The sequence below is a fragment of the Eschscholzia californica genome, unplaced genomic scaffold, assembly GCF_041429995.1.
Source record: "Eschscholzia californica isolate CP2 unplaced genomic scaffold, dmEscCali1.0.p SCAF_6, whole genome shotgun sequence".
Lineage (NCBI taxonomy): Eukaryota > Viridiplantae > Streptophyta > Magnoliopsida > Ranunculales > Papaveraceae > Eschscholzia > Eschscholzia californica.
The window spans coordinates 31,105,878-31,122,913 of record NW_028238483.1 but is presented as its reverse complement, the minus strand read 5'-3'; the positions used below and the strand labels follow the sequence as shown (position 1 = coordinate 31,122,913).

The window sequence follows — 17,036 nt, the reverse complement described above, 5'->3', positions numbered from 1 at the left end:
GAGTCATTGCCAAAATAGAACAAATTGAGAGAAATTTTTGGTGGGGGCACGATACTTTTTGAAAAGTTCAAATCTTTTCTGATGTCTCGACAACCTAAAAATGTATCATTGCTTCTAGAGATATATTGAAACATCATTCTATATGGCAAATTGGTGATGATTGTTCTATCTGAATATTTGACAACCCTTGAGGACCCGATTCAGATTCATTTTTAATTCTATAACCGGAAGAGGGGTCAATTACTGAGGTAAAATATCTTTTCTTACCGGACATAAAATATGAGACTTCTTAATCCTTGTGGATTATTTTAATGAAGACATCTTCAAGATCGTATATATAATCTCGACGAGCTCATATCAAAAGGGACACGGGATGGTAATAAGTTTACATCTAAATCCTTTTATAAAAATTTACTTTGTGGTGCACAAGTCTTACATACAACGCTTAATCTCCGCTAGAGTTATTTGTATCACATATTATCCTCATGCCTTTTTCATTCTTCATTTTTTTGATATTATCTTACAATATCTTTTTTAAAATCACTGATATCGGTAGAGGATAGTAATGAAGCTTAATAATCCGTCATTTGTGATGGTATTTATTTACGAAGGATTTATTTTTACAATTTATGGTGTATCTTCTTTTTACTATATAATATAATAAAATGTGTCCCAGTAAAAAAAATCGGGGTTGCCACTGATTGATAAGTGACTAGTTTTAAAAATTTAAAATTCATATATGACCCTATCTAAGATGATAAGTGTTGGTTGCTACTAAATGAGGTTTAGTTTAAAAACTCTTAATGAAGTTCAGTCAAAGACAAGTAACTCCAAGTAGTAAAGATACTGAAAGAACTTCAACTATGTGACTTAGAGGTAGTGCCAACTCTCATTAGATTTAGAGTTTATCTACAGATAGTTTATTAAACCAAGAAGCACATGGTCACATAAGTGTCAAGCGAGAAAAGTGTGGAGCAAAAGAACAAATTTATTGTGTTAAGCGAGAAACAAGGATGAAATAAGCACTTTACTCAGATACCATTTTGTTAAGAACAGTATCAAAATGTAAAAATAAAGAGAAAACACCATGAAAAGAGAGAAGGTGATGAGAGTGGAGAAACTGAGAAAGATCTATGTACCTATAAGCAGTGGCGGATTCAATGGGGGTCTAGGGGGGTCTTTAGACCCCCCTCAACTTTTTCGATTTAGTGTACGATATTTGATATTAAAAAAAATGAAAAAAAAAAATCTTAACCGTCTAAGTATTTGTAGGTTGCTACTAATAACAATAAACATAATTAACTCAAGGGTTGAAGGGAAGCTTTATTACTCTTGTGGTCGTGGCTTCGACAACGGTCATACACATTTTCATCTTTTTTTCAGTTGGAATTCTAAAGCAAGAACATAGAGAATTTGTGCTTTATATTAACATAACTTGAAACTTGACGGATTGGTGGAACTCAAGACAATTTTTGGAGGACTAAGAAGGTTGGGTTCAAACCCCAACACCACTTTTTGTGGTGTTAGTTAGGTTTTTAGAATTTCTAAAATTTGTTGATTTTTCGTAACCAATTTTAAGATTTTCTAATGTACTTAAAACAAACCTTTTAGAAGGGACGTAGTAATTTTTTAGACCCCCCTCAAAGTAAATCCTAGATACGCCACTGCCTATAAGATGGTAACAAAGAGGGAAGAAAGTAGACAACCTAATAAATACTCTTCTCTAAGCCTCTCTCTTAAAACGCGTTTATAAAAGCATTGAGTCTTTTGGAGCTTCTCTTTCTCTTTCTTTCTCCCACTATAACTGTTAAAGGCACCTCCTTGTCTCACGTACTTATTCCTCCTCAAACTAGCCTTGAGGGAGGCGTCTGTAACAGTTATAGAGAACGTTGTTAACAGTTCCAATTATTGGGCCACGGTTAAATGGTTTCCGTTGTCGGTAGTAATGGGCTCTTACTTAGAGTTTTGTTTTGGAAGAAAAATGAATTTTGTTTTAGAAGAAAAAGAAATTTTTTTTGCAAGAAGATAGAAGAAAATGGAGGTGAACTTCACCCAGGTTAATTGTCCGGGTGCTTATAAAGAGCTCGGGTCATTGGTCATTGACCCGAATCAATGACATGGCCGCCCGCTTCCAGTCGTTTGGTCTGGTGCTTACAGAAGCACCCTCAATCTAATTCGGTTCTCCTCTGGAAACATCTCCCGTGGCCATGCAAATTGGGTGGTTGTCATCTCTTTGACGTTTAGTTTCTTGTAAAAATCTAAAATATGTTGGACACTGTTGGACACACATCGTACAAATAATTTTGTCCATGTCATTGTCATGAAAATTGACATAACTCATAAGCAACCCCACCTGTGAAGCCAGTTGTGCTAAAGTTTCAATTGATATATTTATATTTCGGAGAAGTTTAAGATGAGATTGTTAGTTAAGTCAGAAGCGATATTTGAAAAGGATTGTATTTAAATTTATCCCTCTACCTATGTATGTGCCCTTAAGTAGATTTTTTTTTCAGGTTAGAGTTCAAAGAAGAATGAGGGTTGTAGTACTAGAGTTTCCTAGTAGTTCCTAATCTTTTTTTGCTGAACATTGAAGTTTCTAATTCAACAAAATTTATTTTGTGCTAAAATTTATTTAATTAATAAATACTACTAAAAGATGCATTTATGGTGCCCTATAGAGGAACACTATAAAAATCTCACTTGAATAAGACCACGAGGAAGACATGTGTACGGAAATAATAATTATTCGAAGAAAATCGGATAGGAATGTGACCCCAAGAGGCCAAGTTGTATAGACTGAATTATTTTTATTTTTATTTTTGAAATTTGACTTCGATGAACGATAGTCTGAGAAACCCTATAAATAGGGTATATCGAACAGGTTTTTTTTTATCAAATCCAAAGGAGAATCAAGTCATGGAACTCATGAAGCATCTCCACATGAATGGAGGCAATGGAAAAACAAGTTACTCTTCCAACTCATTCCTTCAGGTAGATCTAAAACTAAGTATAACCCACATTCTACCCTACAAACATTTAGAGCTATTTGTTATCAAACTCAAAATTAATTAGCCATGAGTACAGAAATTTAGGTGCTGTTTGTTTTTTTATTTGTGTCTGAATCTGAATTAGCTGAATCTGCATTGGCTGAACTGAATAGGCTGAATCTGAATTCGCTGAATTATCTCACGAATTAGATGTTTGTTTTTTAAATCTGAATCGCTAAATCTGAATTAAAACATTGACACTTATACCGCTAATTATATTTTTGGAAAAAAAGGAAAGGAAAAGCAACCTAATTTCACTTCTCACGGGTGAAGAATAAAAGCCAAAAAAACCGTAACCCATTCAGATTAGGGTTTTGTTTACTTCTATCTCTCTCTCTTCTCTCCCTCTCTCTCTCTTCTCTCCTTCTCTCTCTCTTTAAGAACCGAAAGTCAGCAAAGGTGAGGATCCATCCAACCCACAGTGTGAGTCGGCGAGACAGAAGCAAGCCATGAACCGACCTAACCCTCGCCAGATCCGGCGAGGGTTTCGAATAGATGAGTAAAAGTCTCTCTCAATAACCGAAGTTAAGCCCTGGTGTGCCTTGTGGTGGTGGTTCTCGTGGTGTGGTGGTTGTGTTGTGTGGTGGTGGTGCTCGTTTTATGTGGTGGTGGTGCTCGTGGTGTGTGATGATTGTCTGATTTGTTTAGGTTGTGGTCTGATTTATTTAGGTCGTGGTTGTGGTGGTGGTTTGATTTACGGTGGTGGTGTTGGGTTGGTGGTGGTGGTCTGACTTTGTGATGGTGGAATGGTCTAACTTTTTTATGGTGGTGTGGTTTGTGATAGTGGCGGTGGTTGTGTCTCTGGTGGTGGTTTGTGGTGGTGGCGATGGCTGCCTGAACTTTGTGATGGTGGTGTGGTCTGTGATAGTGGCGGTGGTGGTTGTGTCTCTGGTGGTGGGGGCGGCGATGGGCCTGAATATGAGACTTGAGATTTTTCTAAATCACGGGGGGTATAAGTGTCATTTGACGCATTTCAGAAACTGGTTGAACATTTAGACTTGTTTTGAAGTCTGAAAATATGTGAGATCTTTTCAGCCAATTCAGACCAGATTCCAATTCAGACAAGATTTTCAGATTTATGTAAATTAAAATAAAAAACAAACATCTGAAATCTGAATTGGAACATACACTATATTTGTGGAATTTGATATAGGACATTAATCCCATGTAGAATTACTCTCACACACCCCCCCCCCCCCCCCCCTTGCGTGTGACATTCTTTTTGTTGGAATCGGAGCCAATTTTGGCTCGACCCGACTCGTCAAACTCAGAAACCGAACGCGCCATTGCGTTCGTCTCGTCGAGCTCTTAAATTTAGAGCAAAGAATTACTCGAATCCGATTCCGGATGAATGAGAAATTCGAGTTTGAAGTTTGGGTGAAAAAACGGTTAAGTCAGGGTCTGAAACGTCAAACGGGACAAGTTAGATCAGGGGTCGTTTGAGCGAATACCACGCGCATCCAAATCTGTGGGCACATTTCGGTATTGATCTGACGGTGGGCGTTCCACCCGAGATTTTCACCCAGATCCGACGCCCCAGATTATAACCGACTTCAACAATCAGTTATACTTCATGTTTGGTCCCTAATTCCGAACAGATATGTCTTTTAACCCAACAGACACTATGCATCCATTCAACTCCTATATAAACCAACCAAACCCACTCCATTTTCATTCATTTCATTATCTTCTCTTCTTCTCTTCTCTCCTAACAATTAGAAGTTCTGGTTTGCCTAGAATATCTAATTAAGGGAGTAATTCTAGAAGTTCTGGTTAGACTAGAATATCTAGAAAAGGAAGAAAGAAGTTTTTCATAGGTCGTCTAGAATATCAATTCAATTCATTCTCTTCTTCTCTTCCCTTCTAACAATTAGAGGTTCTGGTTAGCCTAGAATATCTAATTAAAGAAGTATTTTCTAGAGGTTCTGGATAGACTAGAATATCTAGAAAAGGAAGAAAGAAGCCTCGAGTGAAATCTGAATTTCCGAAGCATCTAGAAGATCATCCGCATTAGTCAAAGAGCTCATAATACTGACAAAGGTTCGTCCGCTTTCAGAATATAGAAGTACCATCTTAAAATTCTGAAAGGTTAGTCGTTGTATCCCGAAGGCATTCACCCTAACGTTTGGTACTGTTACGGGGGTGTAAAATGTCTTAAGGAAAGAGAATTTATTCTTGCCTCGACTACATTAACACCTATCTCGGTTAGTCCGAAAGAAGGAATATTGATTAATCATTATTCCTTATTAGTTTATCTCTCTATAAGTTAGAGAAAGGAAACTCTGTCTAAATTAAGCCAAGACAGAGAGAAATCGACTTATCGATTAATAACCGGAGAACAACACTTTTAACCTAGCACATGTTTTTTTTGTTGGGTGACATAGAACACGTGTAGCCATTGGACTTATTACATGTGAGTCGAGCTTTAACATTGTTAGGTTTGTGTTCATCCGACTCAAATCAATTGCCAATGAGCACAAAAGACCGGTATCTTTTATCCATGTAAGCCAATTGTCCAATAGAAAATTAAAGTGGGTAAAAAGTGATTCATTTAAAAAATTTGAGCATCTCCAATGTAAACTCAAGAAACATTTAAGTGTCGAATACACGCACTTACATTTTGATGTACTGAATGTAGTTTTATTTGAAATTTGAATAGAAGAAAATAATATCGAAAACAAAACCAATAATGGAGGAAGCAATCTTGGATATGTACTCAAAACAGAAGAGCAGCTCAAGTAAGAGTACTATAGGCATTGCAGATTTGGGTTGTTCTTCAGGACCTAATACCTTGTTGGTAGTCTCATTTGTTATGGAAACTATTTACAAGAAATGTAAAGAATTAGGAGATGAATCTCCAGAGTTGATGGTGTTCCTCAACGATCTCCCTTCCAATGACTTCAACACCCTTTTCAAGTCTTTGAAGGGCTTCATTGATGAAGAAAGTGAAACCAAAGGAGAAGGTTCTATGCCATGTTTCATTGCTGGAATGGCAGGTTCATTATATGGAAGACTTTTTCCTACTGACTCTCTCCATTTTGTTCATTCTTCCTCCACCCTTCATTGGCTTTCTCAGGTATTACTAACTTTTTGAGCTTCGAATTTGAGAAGACTATTTTGGAGCCCAACAGAGGTCCTTTTGTACACAGGTTCTTTATGGGAATTTTGTCACAAGTCACTACAAATTTTTTGTTTTAAGTAAAAAAGCTAGAATCATTCAATTTTTTTAGTTTTCAGCTCCCTGCGTATTGCAAGGACTTGCAGGAGGTTTGCAAAAAATATTGGATTTTTAACCAAACAAACTATAAATTTTGAGTTTTTAACAAAGATGTGAAGGTTTATGTTAGTTGGTAGATTAGAAGACATAAACTGAAATAAGTAACACAATAGTTTACGTGGTTCGGTCGGAGGATCGCGACCTACATCCACAGAGAAAGCCAGAACGGCTACATACTTTATTATCCACAATTGTGGAGATTCGTTACAATGATTGATTAGTAACCGAATACTTAAACTCCTAGAACCCATCTCTTATTTATAGGGTTTAGGGTTCCTAGTTTCTCCTAACTAAACTAGGGAACTATATAATCTCTACTCAATATTACTATACAAGAGATATCCTAAATATATCTTCGATATATCTCATATCTTCTATATTTTGGACTCATCTTGGTCGTCGGATCTCTTGATGTTGATCCTCCTCGTCTTCATATATCTTGGACGGTTGATCTTGGTCCATATATCCTAACACTCCCCCTCAAGTTGGACTGCGGAACATGTGGAGCATCCAACTTGAAGATAGAACTTGGAAAAGATGAACGTTGCTCGTATACAATCGGATTTTGCTTGCATACAATCGGATTTTGGTTGCATACGATCGGATTCAAAGTTTGAACATGAAACTTGGAACTGGAAGACTTGGCAACTTGGTAATATGAATAGGCTTGAAGACTTGAAATTCTTCAACTGACGGAATTTTGGCACATCGTTAGGAAAGATGTTTGGAAATTGTGAAAATTTGAATGGAGATAAAAATCCAACCAAATATAGAACTCAACTGACATTGAGAGAGAGAAAAAACCGAAGATTGTTGATTCATCACCCAACTGAAATAAAGTCATTGGTGGTTTAGTAGATATTGTCCAAAACGATGAGAACGATCGATTGGTGAAAAGTGAAGACCGGAAGTTTGCTCCCCCTGAATGGAAGAAGTTAATGGTGCCTCTTATAAGATGTGGAAGGCTGATGAAACCTTGTCTTGAATTAGCTAAGTTGAACAAAACAACTTACAAAATCGCACGGGTGCGAGAAAACGCAAAAATACATTGGAGAAAAGATCGACCAAAATATTTGATAGATTTTAATAATAAAGATTGGGACGAGAGGACTTGAATGTCAACCAATTGGAGATGATGCACAAACTTGAATGTTGCAAAAACTTGGATGAGAGAAGATGATGTCTTGGATTAAGATTTCATCCATCAGTTGGACTGGTGATACTGTTAAATACATTCAGAGGCATCAAAGAAAGAAGTCAGTATGGTCCCAAACTTAAAAAAGTTGACTTGGAAGAGGCACCAAGCCAAAAACGAAGAATCCTCTTGATGTCCACCAACCAGATGATATTGGATGACTGGAAGAGGTTATACCCAAACACTAAAACCAACTTCCATGAAGTTGGGACTTTCGGATATGTGCGATTCATATTATGAAGATTATAAGCATATATAAGCAACTGGGCAATGATAAGTAGAAGATGACGAAAGTGATCAGATATGAAATCGTCACAAAGTGATTACAAAGACGCGATATCGGATAGAGGATTCGAAGGAAGTGTATCGCAGCTCTTTGATGAATCGGTTGATGGAACCGTAGGAGAAGATGTGGATAAGCAGAAATCGTAATTCTTTGGATTGGAAAAGGAAGACGATTGAAGTAAGAGATAGGACTTACTTGATTACTTGAGTGAACTGGAAGAAGATAATTTCGAATTAGGGTTTCCGAGAAGAAGGGTTTTGGAAGTCACTACTGCTTCCCAAAAAGATTGAGCAAGAGGTGGATTGATAATGGAATCACAACGATTAGAAAAAAAAATCGTCGGATGAGTGCGGAAGCATGAACGAGGATCTATTAATCTGCTCAGATACCATGTGAAAGTTTATGTTAGTTGGTAGATTAGAAGACATAAACTGAAATAAGTAACACAATAGTTTACGTGGTTCGGTCGGAGGATCGCGACCTACATCCACAGAGAAAGCCAGAACGGCTACATACTTTATTATCCACAATTGTGGAGATTCGTTACAATGATTGATTAGTAACCGAATACTTAAACTCCTAGAACCCATCTCTTATTTATAGGGTTTAGGGTTCCTAGTTTCTCCTAACTAAACTAGGGAACTATATAATCTCTACTCAATATTACTATACAAGAGATATCCTAAATATATCTTCGATATATCTCATATCTTCTATATTTTGGACTCATCTTGGTCGTCGGATCTCTTGATGTTGATCCTCCTCGTCTTCATATATCTTGGACGGTTGATCTTGGTCCATATATCCTAACAAAAGAAAAAACAAAATTTTGGTTTTTCAACCGAAAAAAACTATAAATTGTCTTTTTAACTTCAAAAAATATTTAAAAGCTGGGTCTCCGGGGTAATTCCTATTCTTTCTATACAAAATATTAGAAGTAATTATCTTAAGCATTATTAAATCAATCTGCACGATTCTTTTAAACCACTAAGAAATATTGAAATAATTGGTGCGTGTTCGTACATGGCCCACTGGTCGTACGTATGACACATTGACCAGTTACTTTCCCTAAAATTTCAACATTGCAGGTTCCTAGAGGGATAGAGAAAAGTAACAAAGGAAGCATTTGGATAGCACAATCAAGTCCAACAGATGTTCAAAAAGCTTACCAAAAGCAATTTCAGACAGATCTTTGGGTATTTCTGAGGTGTCGTTCTGAGGAAGTAGTTACGGCTGGATGTATGGTTTTAACGTTTTTGGGTAGGATAAGTGATGATCTTTGCTCCAAAGAGTGTTATTATGCTTTGGATCTACTAAATGACGCACTCAATGACATGGTTTTGCAGGTCTGCATTTTGTATGTCGTATAACAATATTATTTCAATTTCTTTTTCTATTTTCTCGAAACAGATTAGATGGCTAACTATATTTAAACAGGGAATGATGGAAGAGGAGAAATTAGATTCGCTTAACTTGCCTATATATGTGCCATCCCCAGATGAAGTGAAGTGTGTTATTGAGGCAGAAGGTTCGTTCATCATTAATCAACTAAACACTTTTGAAGCTTATTGGGATCACGAAGATGCAGGAACTCATGTAATTTACAAGGATAAAAGTGTTGACATTGTAGTAAATTCCATTCGAGCAGTATATGAATCTTTACTGGTTGGTCGTTTTGGGGATAGTATAATGGATGAGTTGTTCTATAGGTTCAAAGAAATCGTTGCTGGCAGCATGTCCAACAGAGCTCCTTATGTACACAGGTTCTTTATGGGAATTTTGTCACAACTCCTACAAATTTTTTGTTTTACTTAAAAAGCAAAAAATATTGGATTTTTAACCATAACCAAACAAACTATAAATTTTGAGTTTTTAACAAAGAAAAAACAAAATTTTGGTTTTTCAACTGAAAAAAACTATAAATTGTCTTTTTAACTTCAAAAAATATTTAAAAGCTTGGTCTTCCGGGTAATTCCTGTTCTTTCTATACAAAATATTAGAAGTAATTATCTTAAGCATTATTCAATCAATCTGCACAATTCTTTTAAACCACTACAAAATATTGAAATAATTGGTGCGTGTTCGTACATGGCCCACTACAAAATTTAGGTGCTGTTTGTTTTTTTTTATTTGTGTCTGAATCTGAATTAGCTGAATCTGAATTGGCTGAACTGAATAGGCTGAATCTGAATTCGCTGAATTATCTCACGAATTAGATGTTTGTTTTTTAAATCTGAATCGCTAAATCTGAATTAAAACATTGACACTTATACCGCTAATTATATTTTTGGAAAAAAAGGAAAGGAAAAGCAACCTAATTTCACTTCTCATGGGTGAAGAATAAAAGCCAAAAAACCGTAACCCATTCAGATTAGGGTTTTGTTTACTTCTATCTCTCTCTCTTCTCTCCATCTCTCTCTCTTCTCTCCTTCTCTCTCTCTTTAAGAACCGAAAGTCAGCAAAGGTGAGGATCCATCCAACCCACAGTGTGAGTCGGCGAGACAGAAGCAAGCCATGAACCGACCTAACCCTCGCCAGATCCGGCGAGGGTTTCGAATAGATGAGTAAAAGTCTCTCTCAATAACCGAAGTTAAGCCCTGGTGTGCCTTGTGGTGGTGGTTCTCGTGGTGTGGTGGTTGTGTTGTGTGGTGGTGGTGCTCGTTTTATGTGGTGGTGATCGTTTTATGTGGTGGTGGTACTCGTGGTGTGTGATGATTGTCTGATTTGTTTAGGTTGTGGTCTGATTTATTTAGGTCGTGGTTGTGGTGGTGGTTTGATTTACGGTGGTGGTGTTGGGTTGGTGATGGTGGTCTGACTTTGTGATGGTGGAATGGTCTAACTTTTTTATGGTGGTGTGGTTTGTGATAGTGGCGGTGGTTGTGTCTCTGGTGGTGGTTTGTGGTGGTGGTTTGTGGTGGTGGCGATGGTTGCCTGAACTTTGTGATGGTGGTGTGGTCTGTGATAGTGGCGGTGGTGGTTGTGTCTCTGGTGGTGGTGGCGGCGATGGGCCTGAATATGAGACTTGAGATTTTTCTAAATCACGGGGGGTATAAGTGTCATTTGATGCATTTCAGAAACTGGTTGAACATTTAGACTTGTTTTGAAGTCTGAAAATATGTGAGATCTTTTCAGCCAATTAAGACCAGATTCCAATTCAGACAAGATTTTCAGATTTATGTAAATTAAAATAAAAAACAAACATCTGAAATCTGAATTGGGACATACACTATATTTGTGGAATTTGATATAGGACATTAATCCCATGTAGAATTACTCTCACACACCCCCCCTTGCGTGTGACATTCTTTTAACTTAGCACATGTTTTTTTTGTTGGGTGACATAGAACACGTGTAGCCATTGGACCTATTACATGTGAGTCGAGCTTTAACATTGTTAGGTTTGTGTTCATCCGACTCAAATCAATTGCCAATGAGCACAAAAGACCGGTATCTTTTATCCATGTAAGCCAATTTTCCAATAGAAAATTAAAGTGGGTAAAAAGTGATTCATTTAAAAAATTTGAGCATCTCCAATGTAAACTCAAGAAACATTTAAGTGTCGAATACACGCACTTACATTTTGATGTACTGAATGTAGTTTTATTTGAAATTTGAATAGAAGAAAATAATATCGAAAACAAAACCAATAATGGAGGAAGCAATCTTGGATATGTACTCAAAACAGAAGAGCAGCTCAAGTAAGAGTATAGGCATTGCAGATTTGGGTTGTTCTTCAGGACCTAATACCTTGTTGGTAGTCTCATTTGTTATGGAAACTATTTACAAGAAATGTAAAGAATTAGGAGATGAATCTCCAGAGTTGATGGTGTTCCTCAACGATCTCCCTTCCAATGACTTCAACACCCTTTTCAAGTCTTTGAAGGGCTTCATTGATGAAGAAAGTGAAACCAAAGGAGAAGGTTTTATGCCCTGTTTCATTGCTGGAATGCCAGGTTCATTATATGGAAGACTTTTTCCTACTGACTCTCTCCATTTTGTTCATTCTTCCTCCACCCTTCATTGGCTTTCTCAGGTATTACTAACTTTTTGAGCTTCGAATTTGACAAGACTATTTTGGAGCCCAACAGAGCTCCTTATGTACACAGGTTCTTTATGGGAATTTTGTCACAACTCCTACAAATTTTTTGTTTTACTTAAAAAGCAAAAAATATTGGATTTTTAACCATAACCAAACAAACTATAAATTTTGAGTTTTTAACAAAGAAAAAACAAAATTTTGGTTTTTCAACTGAAAAAAACTATAAATTGTCTTTTTAACTTCAAAAAATATTTAAAAGCTTGGTCTTCCGGGTAATTCCTGTTCTTTCTATACAAAATATTAGAAGTAATTATCTTAAGCATTATTCAATCAATCTGCACAATTCTTTTAAACCACTACAAAATATTGAAATAATTGGTGCGTGTTCGTACATGGCCCACTGGCCGTACGTATTACACATTGACCAGTTACTTTCCCTAAATTTTCAACATTGCAGGTTCCTAGAGGGATAGAGAAAAGTAACAAAGGAAGCATTTGGATAGCACAATCAAGTCCAACAGATGTTCAAAAAGCTTACCAAAAGCAATTTCAGACAGATCTTTGGGTATTTCTGAGGTTTCGTTCTGAGGAAGTAGTTACGGCTGGATGTATGGTTTTAACGTTTTTGGGTAGGATAAGTGATGATCTTTGCTCCAAAGAGTGTTATTATGCTTTGGACCTACTAAATGACGCACTCAATGACATGGTTTTGCAGGTCTGCATTTTGTATGTCGTATAACAATATTATTTCAATTTCTTTTTCTATTTTCTTGAAACAGATTAGATGGCTAACTATATTTAAACAGGGAATGATAGAAGAGGAGAAATTAGATTCGCTTAACTTGCCTATATATGTGCCATCCCCAGATGAAGTGAAGTGTGTTATTGAGGCAGAAGGTTCGTTCATCATTAATCAACTAAGCACTTTTGAAGCTTATTGGGATCACGAAGATGCAGGAACTCAAGTAATTCACAAGGATAAAAGTGTTGACATTGTAGTAAATTCCATTCGAGCAGTATATGAATCTTTACTGGTTAGTCGTTTTGGGGATAGTATAATGGATGAGTTGTTCTATAGGTTCAAAGAAATCGTTGCTGGCAGCATGTCCAGGGAAAAAACTACACTTACCAATATATGCATTTCTATGACAAAATGCAAAAATTCTAAGACGATTGAAGAATGATTACTGCTGAAAAATATGTAACGCACTGTTGTTGGCTTATTGTGGCTATTATGAAGTTAAGTCGGAGAAAGATTAAGCATAATAAAAGGTTCATTAACACGCGCCTACGTTTTTGGATTTTTTAACGAATAAAGGTTCAAATTTCTTAGTCATTGTACCTACTAAGATTGATGAAGTAAGAAAAGGAGGATGCTTTGCAAAAAAAAAAAACGAAGTTTACATCTTATCATATGCCCTAAAGATATAGACCTATAATTGAGAAGTAGAGAGGGAAAATGAATATAAAAGACACATAAAAAACTAAGTTAAGAGAGAATTTACCACCTTTTGGTATAGAGGATGAACACTCACTCTGCAACACGGAGGTCTAAAGTTCGATCTCATGGAAGATGAAATTTAGGATTTATTGAATTTGAATTTAAATAAAGTAAGTTAGTTGGGCTTTAGGTCACTTAAGTTGGCTTTTAAGGATTCAAATCAGGTGGTTATTTTACAAAAATTATTGTCTCTCCGATGGCCGGCTGAAATTTGCCAGAATCTGACCTGGTCGGTCACCTCAGACATAATTGCAAACGCGGCAGACTGTCGGTAAATATCTGTCCGAGGAGTCCAGCCAGGTCATATTCCGGCCAATACAGCTGACTATTTCGGGCGGAGTATCATTTTTGTTTTGCTTACCACATCTTGATGATTAGCAATGTCGTGTAAAAACTATCGTAGTTTATATCCAAAAAAACAAGAATGCTATATGAGGCGAAGGTTACAAATATAGTGCAGGTCACTAATCAGGTTAGATATCATCTCATTTTTAAGACAATTTCAACAGATACCTTTCCGAGTCTTGCAAGGTTAGCATCGCTATCTTCTAGATTGGGTTGTCCAGCATTGGCATCACTTAAACACCTAGACATAGCGACCTGAAACTTACAGATTAAAGTCAAAAGCCAAGAAAAAAAAAATTATCTCAAGAATATGTTATATAAACTAAATTGTGCTACCCATAATCTGGACAATGGTGATGGATTGTATGGTTTATAATTGGGTAGATTCTTAATTACCATTTTCAATCATGGTCTAACTAAGAATTCTGCCACAAAGGACTATTAGTTGTCTTCTCCTAAGACTAAATTTCATTTGAACTGAAATTCAAAATTTTCCAACTGTCATCCCAAATTATGCTGAAACCCATGCTTTTGATAGAAGAGAATCCCACGGAAAGTTTGCAAGGTTAACTATTCTCTGTTAATTCCATATCCAGTACAACAAGAACAGAGGGAAACTTTCGGTTTGAAATGGAAGATGAAGTTGTTGGAATTTTTATGTAACTGAATTTGAATTTTATGACTAATCGATATGTCTTTTGATAAAAATATTTGGAGAGCTACATCGTTTTGTGAAAAGCTTTTTTTACTTGAAAAGTGTCGTTTTGTTTTCTATAAGTAAGATTTTCTCTAAAGAAACTAAAAGTGTATGAACAATACGTAGAAACTATGCCAGATTATCTTTGTCATCTTCAATGTGTTCTAGTGCTCCTTAAGTGAAATCTCCACAGATTACTTGATGTAATTTCACAAAGGCTTGTCATATCTTGAGAAGCAGTTTGCCTTGTAACCTTTAAGTAATCTCGATCGAGAAGGGACAAATAATGTTTTAAAGAAAGTGTACCTAGTAGACGTTTCAAGCCTCTAATCTCCATCCCTCTTATTTGCATTTTTAAGACCCTTATTTGCATTTTTAAGACCCGTTTGGAATTGGATCACGTAACATTCCTACTACTAACTATCATCGGATAAGTTTTATATCATGTTTTGCATTTGATAGTATTTGTGTCTCATATTAATTTTCAAGGAAAGAGCAAGATGACTTTTAAACCAAGTCCCATGAAGGATCACTCATCCTTTTTTTTAGATCCTAGTTAGAATAAATATTGTGAGCAAGCATCATTTGGTAGATAATGCAGGTTATCTTTTGTTGACATTTATCACTTGCATGCGTTTTAGTGATCGACGAATTGAATACAACAAGAAGAAATGAAACCTTAGAAAGTGAAATTATAAACAGGGTTTTAATTTAAAATTCTACATTTTTATTTTCCTAACATTGATAATGTATATGATGTGTAAACGGAAGTTAATCAATTTGATAACTTTCTTAGTCTTATTACAATCCAATCTTCTACTTATAGATTTACAATGATATTCTAGAGAGAGAAAGGATGAGTAAGTTAGCTACAGATTAACTAACTAAACCACAATTAGTTTAGTGACTAACTGACTGTAACTAACACTTAAACATACACGTGAGTTTCACACGCAGGAGGTGAGTGCCCATAGAATCTGGTAATTCAGTTTAGTCAACTATCTTCTTACTCTGCTTCTTCTCTTGATTGAGTTCTTCTATCTCACAACCCCCCTCAAACCCATGTTTCGAATTGGGGAGAAACATGAGTTTGCCTCTAATGAAATCCAATGTAGAGTATAACACTCCCTTGGTAAAGATATCTGCCAGGTTCTCATTGGAGGAGATAAATTGAACACCAAGAGTGTTACTTGAAACCAAGTCCCTTATGAAATGAAAATCAATCTCAACATGTTTTGTTCGAGCATGAAGGACTGGATTTGAGGCTAAGTACTTGGCTCCCATATTGTCACAAAATAGTACTATAGGTAGCTTAATCTGAACATGAAGTTCTCTGAGAAGATAAGAAATCCATAACAATTCAGAGGTAGCCAAAGATAAGGCTCTATATTCTGCCTCAGTTGAAGATCTAGACACTATATCTTGCTTCTTTGAAGACCAACAAACAGGAGTAGAACCAAGAAAGATACAAAAACCACTGGTAGACCTTCTGGAGTCTGGGCAACTGCCCCAATCTGAGTCTGAAAACCCATGAAGAGATGACAAGTCCCCTTGAGAGATGATAATCCCAGCCCCTATAGTCCCTTTGAGGTATCTAAGAACCTTTTTCAGTAAGACAAGATGGGAAGACCTAGGCTGATGCATAAATTGTGCCAAATAGTTCACTGCATAAGTGATATCAGGCCTTGTCATGGTTGCATATTGAAGACCTCCCACAATGCTTCTATAAAACAAAGGACTTTCAAGTGGTTCTCCATCCAACTTTGAAACCCTCTTGCCATGTGAGACTGGAACCAGACTAGGCTTACAATCAAGAAGCTCAGCCTTATGAAGAAGCTCAGTAACATACTTGGATTGAGTAAGTTGAAGGGAAGAAGAGTTGATAACCTGGTGGACCTCAATTCCCAAGAAAAAATGAAGAGACCCTAGTTGTTTCATTGCAAACTCTCTGCCTAGATCAATAACCAACTTGGACATCAAGTTCTCACTGGAACCAGTGAGAATAATGTCATCAACATACAGAAGGAAGATCAATAAATGTTCATTATTGTGATAGATGAACATAGAAGTGTCAGATGAACTTCGAGTAAAACCCCAACCAAGTAGATAAGTAGCTATCCTTGTAAACCAGGCCCTAGGTGCCTGTTTGAGTCCATATAGGGATTTATGGAGATGACAAACAAAATTTGGATGTTGGGGATCCTCAAAACCAGGGGGTTGCTTCATATAAACATCTTCTGAAAGATCCCCATGGAGAAAGGCATTTGATACATCTAATTGTTGAATACTCCATTTATGAGTTACTGCAAGTGTTAGAGTAACTCTCACTGTCTGAATTTTGACCACTGGTCTAAATGTTTTGATCAAATCCCTGAGCAACTAACCTTGCTTTGTATCTCTCAAGAGATCCATCTGATTTATACTTTACTTTGAAGATCCATTTACAGCCAAGAATGTTCATAGAGGGAAGTGAAGGAGTTAAGGTCCAAGTGTGGTTATGCAGAAGTGCTTTGTATTCTGTTTGCATAGCTTGAAGCCAATGCTAAGATTTGATGGCCTCCTTAAATGACCTTGGTTCAGGAATAGGTGCTACTGCAGCTATGTATAAAGAGGAGAAGGCATGTGGAGTTGTAAAGTGAGCCACATGGT

The 17,036-nt window shown here is 36.6% G+C and overlaps 3 protein-coding genes across 4 annotated transcripts in view; all 3 read left to right on the top strand.

Annotated features, from left to right (window-relative positions):
- LOC147533499 (S-adenosyl-methionine 4-1-methyl-2-pyrrolidinyl-3-oxobutanic acid methyltransferase-like) overlaps nt 1-17,036 on the top strand; it is an 80,815-nt gene that overhangs the window by 31,276 nt on the left and 32,503 nt on the right. The gene's annotated exons all lie outside the window — the stretch shown is intronic.
- On the top strand, nt 2,898-10,831 carry LOC147533502 (S-adenosyl-methionine 4-1-methyl-2-pyrrolidinyl-3-oxobutanic acid methyltransferase-like). The gene is made up of 5 exons (XM_086646917.1): nt 2,898-2,991; nt 5,707-6,123; nt 8,894-9,151; nt 9,243-9,568; nt 10,771-10,831. Exons 1-5 carry the CDS (start codon nt 2,917-2,919, stop codon nt 10,829-10,831), a joined length of 1,137 nt encoding a protein of 378 aa, XP_086503043.1. The 5' UTR covers nt 2,898-2,916.
- Nucleotides 11,382-13,133, top strand: LOC147533501 (S-adenosyl-methionine 4-1-methyl-2-pyrrolidinyl-3-oxobutanic acid methyltransferase-like). The gene is made up of 3 exons (XM_086645562.1): nt 11,382-11,838; nt 12,302-12,559; nt 12,651-13,133. The coding sequence occupies exons 1-3, from the start codon at nt 11,455-11,457 to the stop codon at nt 13,026-13,028; spliced, it is 1,020 nt and encodes a 339-aa protein (XP_086501688.1). The 5' UTR covers nt 11,382-11,454; the 3' UTR covers nt 13,029-13,133.

Excerpts from the sequence above, each read along its gene's own strand:
- LOC147533502 (XM_086646917.1), top strand. The coding sequence starts at position 2,917 with ATGGAACTCATGAAGCATCTCCACATGAATGGAGGCAATGGAAAAACA. Across the intron at positions 9,152-9,242 it reads TCAATGACATGGTTTTGCAG|GGAATGATGGAAGAGGAGAA; the intron begins GTCTGCATTTTG and ends ATATTTAAACAG. Across the intron at positions 9,569-10,770 it reads AGAGCTCCTTATGTACACAG|TGGCGGTGGTGGTTGTGTCT; the intron begins GTTCTTTATGGG and ends GGTCTGTGATAG.
- LOC147533501 (XM_086645562.1), top strand. The coding sequence starts at position 11,455 with ATGGAGGAAGCAATCTTGGATATGTACTCAAAACAGAAGAGCAGCTCA. Across the intron at positions 11,839-12,301 it reads CCCTTCATTGGCTTTCTCAG|GTTCCTAGAGGGATAGAGAA; the intron begins GTATTACTAACT and ends TCAACATTGCAG. Across the intron at positions 12,560-12,650 it reads TCAATGACATGGTTTTGCAG|GGAATGATAGAAGAGGAGAA; the intron begins GTCTGCATTTTG and ends ATATTTAAACAG.